The sequence below is a fragment of the Rosa rugosa genome, chromosome 2, assembly GCF_958449725.1.
Source record: "Rosa rugosa chromosome 2, drRosRugo1.1, whole genome shotgun sequence".
In the NCBI taxonomy this organism is placed as follows: Eukaryota; Viridiplantae; Streptophyta; class Magnoliopsida; order Rosales; family Rosaceae; genus Rosa; species Rosa rugosa.
This window is the reverse complement of record NC_084821.1, coordinates 44,145,199-44,157,359: the sequence shown is the minus strand read 5'-3', so window position 1 is coordinate 44,157,359 and position 12,161 is coordinate 44,145,199. Positions and strand designations below refer to the sequence as shown.

The 12,161-nt window shown below is 40.7% G+C and overlaps 1 protein-coding gene across 1 annotated transcript; it reads right to left on the bottom strand.

The window, feature by feature from the left end:
- Positions 1-2,015: 2,015 nt before the first annotated feature.
- On the bottom strand, positions 2,016-6,116 carry LOC133730820 (uncharacterized). Its single transcript, XM_062158336.1, has 2 exons — positions 5,657-6,116; positions 2,016-5,575 (listed from the first exon to the last, which is right to left on the bottom strand). Exons 1-2 carry the CDS (start codon positions 6,114-6,116, stop codon positions 2,016-2,018), a joined length of 4,020 nt encoding a protein of 1,339 aa, XP_062014320.1.
- Positions 6,117-12,161: the final 6,045 nt, after the last annotated feature.

The window sequence follows — 12,161 nt, the reverse complement described above, 5'->3', positions numbered from 1 at the left end:
GTCGAACATCAATTCAGTCCCTCGACTTTCAATTTCATCAAAAACACCCCCACACTATCATTTTCTCGTCCAATGAGTCCATCCGTTATGATTCCGTTAATTTATGCCGTTAGATGCTGACGTGGCGATCCAACTCAGCACAGGTGGGCCCCACATGGAAGTGAAATTCCTAAAATGACCCTGGCCAATCTGAAATGAAAAAATCCAAAATAAATCAACACTTTGCGTTTGGAGAGACTCGAACCCACGCAAGTGGGTGTGAAAGTGAAAGCCCCAACCACCGGACCACATGCATGGTTCTAACATATTCCCACAAAATTAATATATATTTGTATACCCAACCGGATATGGATTAAATCCAAAATAAATCAACACTTTGTGTTTGGGGAGAATCGAACCCACGCAAATGGGTGTGAAAGTGAAAGCCCCAACCACCGGACCACATGCATGGTTCTAATAGATTCCCACAAAATTAATATATATTTGTATACCCAACCGGATATGGATTAAATCCAAAATAAATCAACACTTTGCGTTTGGGGAGACTCGAACCCACGCAAGTGGGTGTGAAAGTGAAAGACCCAACCTCCGGACCACATGCATGGTCCTAATATATTTCCACAAAATTAATATATATTTGTATACCCAACCGGATATGGATTAAATCCAAAATAGAGATATATATTAATTTTTGTTGGAGCATGTCAACAATATGCATGTGGTCCGGTGGTTGGGGCTTTCACTTTCACACCCACTTGTGTGGGTTCGAGTCTCCCCAAACGCAAAGTGTTGATTTATTTTGGATTTAATCCATACCCGGTTGGGTATACAAATATATATTAATTTTGTGGGAATATATTAGAACCATGCATGTGGTCTGGTGGTTGGGGCTTTTACTTTCACACCCACTTGCGTGGGTTTGACTCTCCCCAAATGCAAAGTGTTGATTTATTTTGGATTTAATCCATATCCGGTTGGGTATACAAATATATATTAATTTTGTGGGAATATATTAGAACCATGCATGTGGTCCGATGGTTGGGGCTTTCACTTTCACACCCACTTGCGTGGGTTCGAGTCTCCCCAAACGCAAAGTGTTGATTTATTTTGGATTTTTTCATTTCAGATTGGCCAGGGTCATTTTAGGAATTTCACTTCCATGTGGGGCCCACCTGTGCTGAGTTGGATCGCCACGTCAGCAGCTAACGGTATAAATTAACGGAATTATAACGGATGGACCTATTGGACGAGAAAATGATAGTGTGGGGGTGTTTTTGATGAAATTGAAAGTCGTGGGACTGAATTGATGTTCGACCCAAACCAAAGGGTATTAAACAGTAATTAGCCCAATATATATTTATTACCTAAGGTTTAGGTACGGATTTGGTGTTTTCACCCACTTTTCGATCACATTTTCACATCTTAACCGTTCAGTTTTTAGGTCCTAATGTATAGATCACCTCTGCAAAATTTCAGCCAAATTGGTGGTCGTTAAGGCGTCCAAAACTGCAATTTACACGAACGGACCGAATCTGTGTAACCGGAACTGTTCGTATTTATAATGGTAAATTGCAGTTTTTGATGCCTTAACGATCACCAAATTGGCTGAAAATTTGTAGAGGTGATCTATACATTAGGACCTAAAAACTGAACGGTTAAGATGTGAAAATGTGATCGGAAAGTGGGTGAAAACCTGGTATCCGTACCTAAGGCTAGGTAAGGACGTCCTTAGTGTAGCCGGACTGTATATATATATATATGTGTGTGTGTGTGTGTGTGTGTGTGTGTGTGGATATATGTATATGTGTGTGTATATGTATGTATGTGTGTGTGTCTAATCCATTTCAATCTTATTGAACAAACTTGATAATAACTCTAAACCCTAATTTTAAGTTTGCAACCCAAACCCCTAATTCAAAATCACTATGTAACAGTGTTGCTCCATCCACTTCAGATTAATGAGTGTATCTTTTTTTGAGAGAAAGGAGGTCAGTCTTTATTGAGGAAAAGGAAAATTACAAATTATAAGCTTCAGCTGCTAAAGCAGCTTGTAAGAAGGAAGGTGCAGAAAAATAAAAAACCTCATTTGGAATTGAGGAGCAAGAAGCTGCCATAAGATGAGCCATCTTATTTGCACTCCTTTTGGTATGCACAACTTGCAAATTTGGGTTAACAGCCAGAGTAACCCCCAAGTCTTCATAAAGACGTCCCAACACTGATGTATTGACCCCAACATGACTTACCAACTGTTGCTGCACTAAGAGTGAATCAGTTTCAATCATAGTAGGCATAAAAGCCTGTTCAACCGCAAACTTCACAGCATGCTTATAAGCTTCTACTTCTGCATGCTCTGGAGAGATCAAACCAACCAACGGCTTCCCACCACCAGCAAGCATAGTACCCTGCCAATCCCGTATAACAAAACCTCCACTTCCTGTCTTCGTAGCAACATTAATCTTAAACCAACCTATTGGAGGAGCTACCCAGCGGGTCACCCTTACTCCTCTACTGCCAGTTCTACTCGATTTCATTGCATGAAACCTGAAATCTTGTAGCCTAGAAACTGTCCTGATCAACACATCATTAACGGAGCTAGCCTTGTCATCCCAAACACGACAATTGCGTTCTTTCCAAACACCCCATAGTAAATATACTAACTCACCCAAACTTCCCAAAGAAAGTTCACTAGCACAAGCGCAGAACCATTCCAACAGATTGTGATGAGCAAAATGGGGGTTGTAACAAACCTGAGATACCACAGCATTGATTTGCAGCAACTGCCTTGTGAAACTACAGGCTCGACAAAGGTGAAGAGTAGACTCCACTGCCAACGAACACAAAGGACAAAGCATGGACTCTAAATCAACCCTCTTTGAAGCAAGTCGCTCCAATGAAGGTAGAATATCATGACACACTCGCCAAATGTGTACCTTAGCAGAACTAGGTATATTCACCTGCCATAACTTCTTCCAAAACTTTACACCCACTGACAAATCAAAAGGCTTTCTAGAAGAAGACATAGAAAAAGAAAACCGATAAGCAGTCTTCACAGTAAACTTACCATGTTTTTCTAGTTTCCAAGTCACTCGATCATTCACCTCCCTTGAAGACAAAGGGATTGATAGTATCGCTGCAGCTTCTGCCAGTGGAAAAATGTCTCTAATCAAAGGAACATTCCACACACCAGTTTGACACATCAGCTCATTAACCAGAGTAATGTTTCCTGCTGCACTATTACCTTCTTGAGGCTTACAATTCGGTACTCCAGGAATCCAAGCATCAGACCACACATTCACAGTGTCTCCCTTACCAACCTGCCAGTAAGTACCCTTTCTTAACAATTCACGAGTGCCAAATATGCTTCTCCAAGAGAAGGATGGAGAGGGATGGGGTTCCACATTCCAAAAAGAAGTTTGTGGGAAGTATCTAGCTTTAAAAATTCGTGCACACAAAGATTCCGGATTAGTAATCACTCGCCAAGCTTGTTTTGCTAACATAGCTGTATTAAATTCGGATAAACTGCGAAACCCTAAGCCCCCTTCCTCTTTAGGGTTACAGAGGGCCTTCCACTTTTTCCAATGGATTTTTCTTTTATCAAGAGTACTCCCCCACCAGAATCTTGCACACATTTGCTCCAAATCCTCACAAAAATTCTTTGTCAATTGGAAGACACTCATTGCATAAGTGGGTAAAGCCTGTGCCACCACTCTAATTAAAATATCACGGCCTGCACCACTCAACAACTTCCCTTGCCAATTAGCCACCTTCTTGGCTAGATTCTCCTTAATATATTGAAAGGTAGCTGTTTTCTTCCTTCCAACGTAAGTAGGTAACCCTAAATATTTTTCATGTGAATCAACAACCTTCACACCCAACAAGCTAGCAACTGCCTCCTGCATAGGTGCTGCTACATTTTTACTAAAGACCACCGAGCTTTTATCAAAATTCACCAATTGTCCAGAAGCTCTCCCATAAGTTTCGATAACATCTTGTATTTGATAACAAGATTCCAACGAGGCAGAAGCATAGAGCATGCTGTCATCAGCAAATAATAAATGGCTTACCGAAGGAGCAGCATCACAAATCTCAATCCCAGCCAATAAACCAGCATTCTGTTTCTGTTGGAGCAAAGCAGAAAATCCTTCGGCCCCAATAAGAAATAAATAAGGAGACAAAGGATCTCCTTGTCTCAACCCCCTGCTAGGAATCACAAGGCCGCGAGGTTTACCACGAAGCAAGAAAGAATATCTAACAGAGCAAACACATTGCATTACCATTTCAATCCATGCAGAATCAAAACCAAACCGCTCCATGACCTTTCTTAGAAAAGTCCATTCCATTCTGTCATAAGCTTTGCTTAGATCCAATTTCAAAGCCATCCAACCTTCATGCCCGTCCCTTTTGTTATGTACAAAATGAGCTAATTCATTTGCAACCAGAATATTGTCCGTGATCAATCTGCCGGGAACAAAGGCACTTTGAAAAGGTGAAATCAGATCCGGCAAAATAACTTTCAACCTGTTAGCAATAACTTTCGAACAAATCTTGTATATAACGTTACACAACGCTATTGGTCTCAAATCAGACATATGTTCAGGATTGGATACCTTTGGAATTAGACAAATGTGAGTGAAGTTTATTTGCCTAAGTAGCTGACCTGACTGTAAAAAGCTCCGAACTGCTGCAGCGACATCTTCCCCAATGTCATTCCAGTAATGCTGAAAAAACAATGGAGGCATCCCATCAGGCCCAGGGGACTTAGTCGGATACATTTGAAAGAGAGCATCTCTTACTTCATCCAAAGAGTATTCAGCACACAGCCGTTCATTCATGTCCTGAGTCACACACGGTTGGATAACTTCCAGTGTTGTATGCATCGCCGCCAAATCAATATCAGAAGCAGTGAACATAGAAGAAAAATAGGAGGTTATAACGCTCTCCATGCCTTCGTCATCCTCACACCATTCTCCAATTTCATCAAACAACCCATTCAGAGTATTCTTCCTCCTCCTATTAGCTGCCTTCCTATGAAAGTAACCGGTATTTCGGTCCCCTTCTTTAAGCCAGGTGACTTTGGACCGTTGCTTCCAAAATGTTTCCTCTTGAGAGAGTAAAGATTGTAGTTTCTCCATCAACAACTTCTTCTCAGCCAGAATAGGTTCAGTAATGGTAACATCAATTAGCTCATCCATTCTTGCCCTAATTCCCAACATTTGTTGTTGCCTCCCTTTAAACGTTCTTTTCTGCCATTTATCCAACGACAATCTTGATTGCATAATCTTCTTTGCAACTTGAAACATGGGTGGACCCGACACATCAGTTCTCCATGCTCCAGATACAACTTCATCACACTCACTATGCTGCAACCAGTAGGACTCAAATTTGAACCTGTGATGTCTCGGCCTTATGGGCAAATGGATCGTACTAGCATGCAGCAATATAGGGACATGATCGGAGTTGCTAGGAGGAAGATGTTTCAATCTTGCAAATCCAAAAATGTCACACCAGGATTCTGTACACACTGCTCTATCAAGACGTAGTTGGGTTTCCGAGTTCCACCATGTCGACTGCGGCCCTTAAAATCCCAAATCAAGTAGTTCACAATAACCTAAGGCTTCACGAAAACTTCTCATCTGTCGCTCGGCCCTAGCCGGACCATCCTTCTTCTCTCCATTGTTAAGGATCTCATTGAAATCTCCTATGACAACCCACGGCAAAGAGTCAAGGTCCCTCAGATCACGCAAAAGCTTCCATGACCGGTCACTTTCGGATGTTCTGGAGAAACCGTAGAAACTCGTAAGGCGCCATCTAGGGTTCCCAAATCCTCCGTCAATCATGATATCGATGTGGTGAGGAGAAAAAGTACCAACCTGGACCTGCACATCCTCCGTCCAGAACATCCCCCGCCCGCCGGACTGACCATCACTCAAAACCTCCTTTGAGTGCGCAAACCCTAGTGCCGACCGGAGTGCAATAAAATCAGTCAAGCGTCTGATCTTGGTTTCACATAAAAAGATGATCTGAGGCCGGTTTTGAGAGATGAGATCTTTCAAAGCCCGAGTTGTCGTGTCGTTGCAGATCCCACTGCAATTCCAGCTAAGTATTTCCATATCCATGGTAGAGCGAAACTTGCTTTCTAGAGAACTAGAAAGTAAACCCTAGCAGAGGCTAGGTCAATTAGCTATGATCTTATGAAGCACCTATTTAATATTAATGAGTGTATCTGATTATTGTTCTTTTGGTTTAGGCCAGTGATAGGCCCAACATCAATTCCCAGCTCCAAACACCTTCAAGCTAAGTACATTGGAACAAGACACGCCGCCTTGCACAGATAGTAGGTACAATGTCTCCTTTTGGGAAATTTGGAGCTGAGATTTAAGGAGGAAGAGGATCTGCTTGACAGCGAATTTCTCACTGTATATGTATTTCATTGTGATGGCTTTGCAGAAAGTTGTGAATTTGATTGTTGGGAGCTGGTTTAGTTTTTGTTTTGGTATTTTGATGGCCGGTCAGGAAAACTTGTCGGTAGCCGAATTGTGCAAATAGTTTCAGATTACAAATTGAGAGAGATAGAAGAGGAGATTGTGACTAACTGGGTGACTGGTTGAGGATTGGTTTTCAAAAGGACAATTTTTTTTTTTTTAGACTACATATTTGGATGACTCATGACATATAGGTACTCGAAATGTTACCTGAGACTTGACAATTATTTGTTCGTGGTGACCAGGTGACCAGAGACTTACTCACCTTTAGATTTACCCAGTGAACTGTTGAGAATGTGAAAATATAACTCTCACATTGGAAAAATATAACCTTACCTGTGGGCTTATAAGGATTTGGGCTACTCCATCCATTGCCAATTGGTTTTGGATGTGAACCCTAGATTACTTTATCTTGGTATCAGAGCGGGTTTCCCACGTGTGCATGCATAATGGCCACACAGGCTCCATGTCACCCAAAATTGTCCATGTGTATGGCTTGAAAATTCACCACACGTGTGGGGCGTGTTAAGAATATATACATCCCACATGGGAAAAATGAGACCTTGCTTACGGGTTTATAAGGATTCGGGTCACTCCATCTATTGCCAATTGATTTTGGATGTGAACCACAGATTACTTTATCATGGTATCAGAGCGGGTTACCCACATGTTTGGTTTCAGCGATAGCTACACGTGCTCACCATCACCCAATATAACTTGTCCACGTGTATGGCTTGAGAAATCGCCACACGTGCGGGGGCGTGTTGAGAATGTGAAAAATGTACTCTCGCATTAGAAAAATATAAACTTACCTATGGGCTTATAAGGGTTTGGGTCACTCCATCCATTGCCAATTGGTTTTGGATGTGAACCTCAGATTACTTTATCATGGTATCAGAGCGGGTTATCCCACATGTGCATGCCTCGCGGCCACACGGGCTTCACGTCACCCAAAGTTGTCCACGTGTATGGCTTGAAAATTCACCATACGTGCGGGGGCGTGTTGAAAATATATACATCCCACATGGGAAAAATGGGACCTTGCTTATGTGTTTATAAGGGTTTGGGCTACTTCATCCATTGTCAATTGGTTTTAGATGTGAACTCCTGATTACTTTATCATGAACATCATCTCAACAATTATATATATGCTTTTTGCTCCATTTCTAACTCTCCATTTTTCCCTTAAATATCAGTTCTCGTCAAGGATATATGTCCCTATAGAGGCATATATATTTCGGAACAAAGTAGTGCAAACGGAGTTGGGGATCCTACATCGACTGGTACCAAGAGTAGAGAGGGTAGGCTTCCAAGCATATCTGGCATCGAGTATTGGAAGCAGAAAGAATATCTCTTTCAAACGAGAGTAAGGAGAGTACAAACAAACACAAATATCAGTTTAACATAAGCTCTGTTGCAATCACTTCAAGAGAAACATCAATAATTTTCTGAGGTCAGGTATTACATAATGGTTGACCAAATATAGACATTGTTCCACACTTATTGTTCTTAGTTCTTGTGCTTTTTTAGATATATATTTCTGTTTTCATGAAATGCAAATACGAGAATCTGCATTATAGCAGATGGCAAACAGCACTAACATGATGCCTCAAGTTGAAGAAGCAAAATCTAGAGAGTCAAATCTGATGTTCATTTAGGTGAAGTATATATTATTGTTGGAAGATTAATCATAAACTACAACAAATAAACTGACAACATTTGTAACAAAATCCATGCCAGAATTGAGTTAAGTTTTAACATATTTGAATCATAAAACTTCAAGTATTATCTAAACAAATAAGAATACTCTCCTTTCAGATCAAGGTGAGTCAAACTATCTAATATCTTCAATAGCAGAATCTTGAGAACTCAACATCTGCAGATGCCCGGGGGAAACCCTTTAATAAATCAATGGTATCATTTAGCGAATTCGGAGAAAGTGAACTTCCGCTCCTCCAAAAGCTAAGAGTCATTTTTTGCAGGCCTCTTCCAAAATATTTGTCTTTGTTATGCCGAACAGAAACGAACAACCAATGCAAGATCTTTGGGGCGTAGGAAAGCTCTGGATGGAACACTTCTCAGTAATTGGATTGCCCCAATACAAGTATTGTAGATTCGGGGCAAAAATGTTGACCCAACCATCGATGCAATTTTCAACACAAAATAACTCCTCCCGTCTCATTCCAGAGATGTCCATGCTATATAGATCCATTCCTAAAATGCATACATCTTTTAGGTTCGGACAGCAAATTTTGAGAGCAGTCATTCCTCTACACCGCTCTATATTCAATTTTTTGAGAAAAGGGAATGAAGAACCAGAAAATAAATCCACACCCAAAGCACTATATCCGAGAAATCCACATGAGCTAGAGACAAATCTTGGAGTGAAAGGAGAAAAGACCAGACAACATAAGTTGAGGAAAACCCTAGCCATGCCTTTGAACTCCCACAGCTACTACTCCTTAATGAGTGGCACTTAAGTTGACATCGAGGCAAATTAGATGTATTTGCACTACTCAACGAGATATCGAGTAAAAGTTCCTCAACCCTAGCCAAACAAGAATTGTTTGGATTCGCCCCAACTATACGAAATTGACCTAGTCTGCCGCTTGGCAAGGGAATTTTTTGGCATATGGGTACATCATGTTATAGTTTTCGTTGTGACGATCGCGTGCCAATACTGTGTTGATGATGCTTGCTCAGCTTCATTAACAGTAAAAATTTCGTAGAAGTCAAAGATGGGATAGGAAGACCATACATGACTCCATCTTCGAGATAAGACACTAGTTTGCCCAACGTATTTGAAAGGCAAGAATGAGAGTATGAGACGCAACATATCATCTGGGAGATCACTGATTCTGTCAGATGAACCAGTACTGTTTCTCTTCTCATGCTTGTTTTCTTCCTCCTCACTCCACCGATCTGAAAGATCACCGCTGATTCTGTCAGCCGGAGCATCAGTGCACTGATCTGGGTGTTTGTTTTCTTCCTCCTCCTCCCGGATCCACCGATCTGAAGCTTTTTCTTTATGAGTGAAACAGTTTCCCATGGCAAGGTCAAGAAATTGAGTATTGATCGAGCATGAGTTTCCAAAAGATCAATTTGCTCATCAAATTGGCACACTATATGCCTGTGGTTATTATCAACTGAGCATAGGGTTTCCTAACTCCAAAATACCAAGAATACTAGATTAGGGTTTCCAAATCCATAACCAAGAGTACCAAGACCTAAAAGAAGACTAATCTAAAAAAAAAAAAAAAAAACACACAACATAACTAGATACAAAAATCCATCTAAAAATCACATTTACTACAGCATTGATCGTTGACTATTCGTATAGTACATGTGGCAAAGCAACATTGATCTCCGTGTTATCGTTGTATTTTGAGGTCAAGTATTCGTTATGGTTGACCAAGTTTTTTTTTTTCGATAGAGGTTGACCAAATATTGGTGAGGATAAGTTCCCAGCATTTCGTGACTGGCTCCCCTTCATAGTAACAAGAAGCAAACTCATTTTCTCCAATTTGTTCTCAAGAGGTGAACACCGAAAATTACCATTCAACCATGCATTTAGAGTAGCTAAAGTGCCAAATTCTCAAATAGAACACAAGAACCAGTTGAATATTGCTACAATTTCTTTGAGTTTTTCCTTGCCAACAATTGTAAGAACTTTCTTTTTGCAATCACATAGTAATAAGCAACAAATGAGCTATTGACTTATAGGTACTTGATTTTTCTCATCAGTTTCCATTCCAAACACCTTGGAAGGTAATATTTCCATCAATGACAATGAAGTAGTAATATGTTTCTTATTTAACCCCCTCCTTAAACATTTCATGCAAATGTACCACATCGTGCGCAAACTCATCGATACCGGCAATTTTCACTTCCACACCTAGGATGTCCACCGGTATTTCTCCAACACACTCTGTAGTCTCATGCTCCACTTTAGAACTTGAAACATGGACACTCATCTCTTCAAACTCTCTTTCTTTGTCTTCCTCTTCTACTTTTGCGATGTCATCTTCTTTGTCATCTCTCATCAAGTCATCTTTTCCCTCAACTGTTACATCCTGCTTCACCCTGGTGGTGGTCAGATGTTGCAGATTCGCCGGCGAGGCTGACCGCCTTGGTGACGGGCTTGGAGAGAAGGACCTCACCATGGCCCATTGAAAAAAAAAATGATGGTGGTTTGAGATCTGTAAATTGGAGTTGGGGCACAAAAGTGGGGACTAAAGGTTGGAATTGAAGGATTCATGTCATATTGTGGTACAAAGGAAGGAAACTCTGGTCCAACCATGGATTGAGAGTGTGGGTAAATGAGTTGGTTGGTGGACCTATGAGTTTGGTTGGGGAAAGAGAACTGTGGTGGGAATTTGTAGTCATTGATAACCGTTGCAATCGGTCCTTGAAGTTTGTGATAAAGGTTTAGGTAGATAAGGCGAAAATGGAACCCAATAAGCTCGTTTTTCATACTAGGTGATATTCATCTCAGAATTCCAGTAGTATAAGCGCCCTATAGTATCAGCAATCACCCCTTTCCATGGCGGTGAGAAGGAGAGATCATCTGGAGAAAACCACACCTCACCCATATTTGACCGAGGGCTCTAATACCAAGTGTTAGGATTCCTGGGATTCAAGTTATGAAATGACATGGTTGCAAAATTAAAGAAATGAACAACACAGAGAAAACCAAGTAAAGTACTGATTCAATATTCTTCAACGATCCATTACAAGTGTCTATTGACTATTTAAGCTGAAAAAGTATCTAGAAGTCTCTCAATATAGCCCAAATAGACCCATGTACAATAATGATAGCCCATAAGATATAAAACTATAAGCCCATAATATATAGAATGATCCTAAGAAATAATATCAGAGTGCAATTTGCAGGGATAAAGCAAATAACCTCGTAAAAGGGTGTTACACAAGAATATAAGTCCTAGGGTTTTTGTCCATTTACCCCATTTTTAGAGATTTTTTTCTCACTTACCCCATTAAGTTTTTTTTTTTAATATCTCTTACCCAAAACACTCTAAGGAGGTTTTCCCTAATACCCCATTAAGATTTTTTTTTTTAATACCATTTTACCCTCACCCCTTTGTTACTTAGAGAGAGAGAGAGAGAGAGAGTGAGAGAAACCATAGGAGACTTCGCCGAAGCCCCGTCACCGGCCGCCGCCCACCGGACTTTGCTGAAAACTTCACCAGAAAGGTTTATTGCCCCCAATAGACGTCCATTGCCCCTAATAGACTTCTATTGCCCCTCCAATAGACGTCTATCAGCCATGTATTGCCCCCCAATAAACGTCTATTGCCCCTCAATAGACGTCTATTACCCCCCAAAAGAACATTCGATTGCCAGAATATGAACTAATCTCCCTAAATTTAGACAAATAAAACTTTGTTTAAAGAAAAAAAAAAACGAAGAGATTATATCAATTTAAAAACGTCTATTGCCCCTCAATACACATCTATTGTTCCCCAATAGACCTATACCAGACTTCTATTGCCCTAATAGAACCTTTTTTTCGTTTTTTTTTTCTTTCCTTCTGGGCTTTCTGCCCCCATTTTACCCCACCAAAAAAAAATGAAAGAGAGAAATTGCTTTGGGCACCCAATCATCTTTCTCCTCTGCCACAATCTGGGTCGAGCATCGGAGATCGAGCACTAGAGGATA

Excerpts from the sequence above, each read along its gene's own strand:
- LOC133730820 (XM_062158336.1), bottom strand. The coding sequence starts at position 6,116 with ATGGATATGGAAATACTTAGCTGGAATTGCAGTGGGATCTGCAACGAC. Across the intron at positions 5,576-5,656 it reads CAATGGAGAGAAGAAGGATG|GGCCGCAGTCGACATGGTGG; the intron begins GTCCGGCTAGGG and ends TGGGATTTTAAG.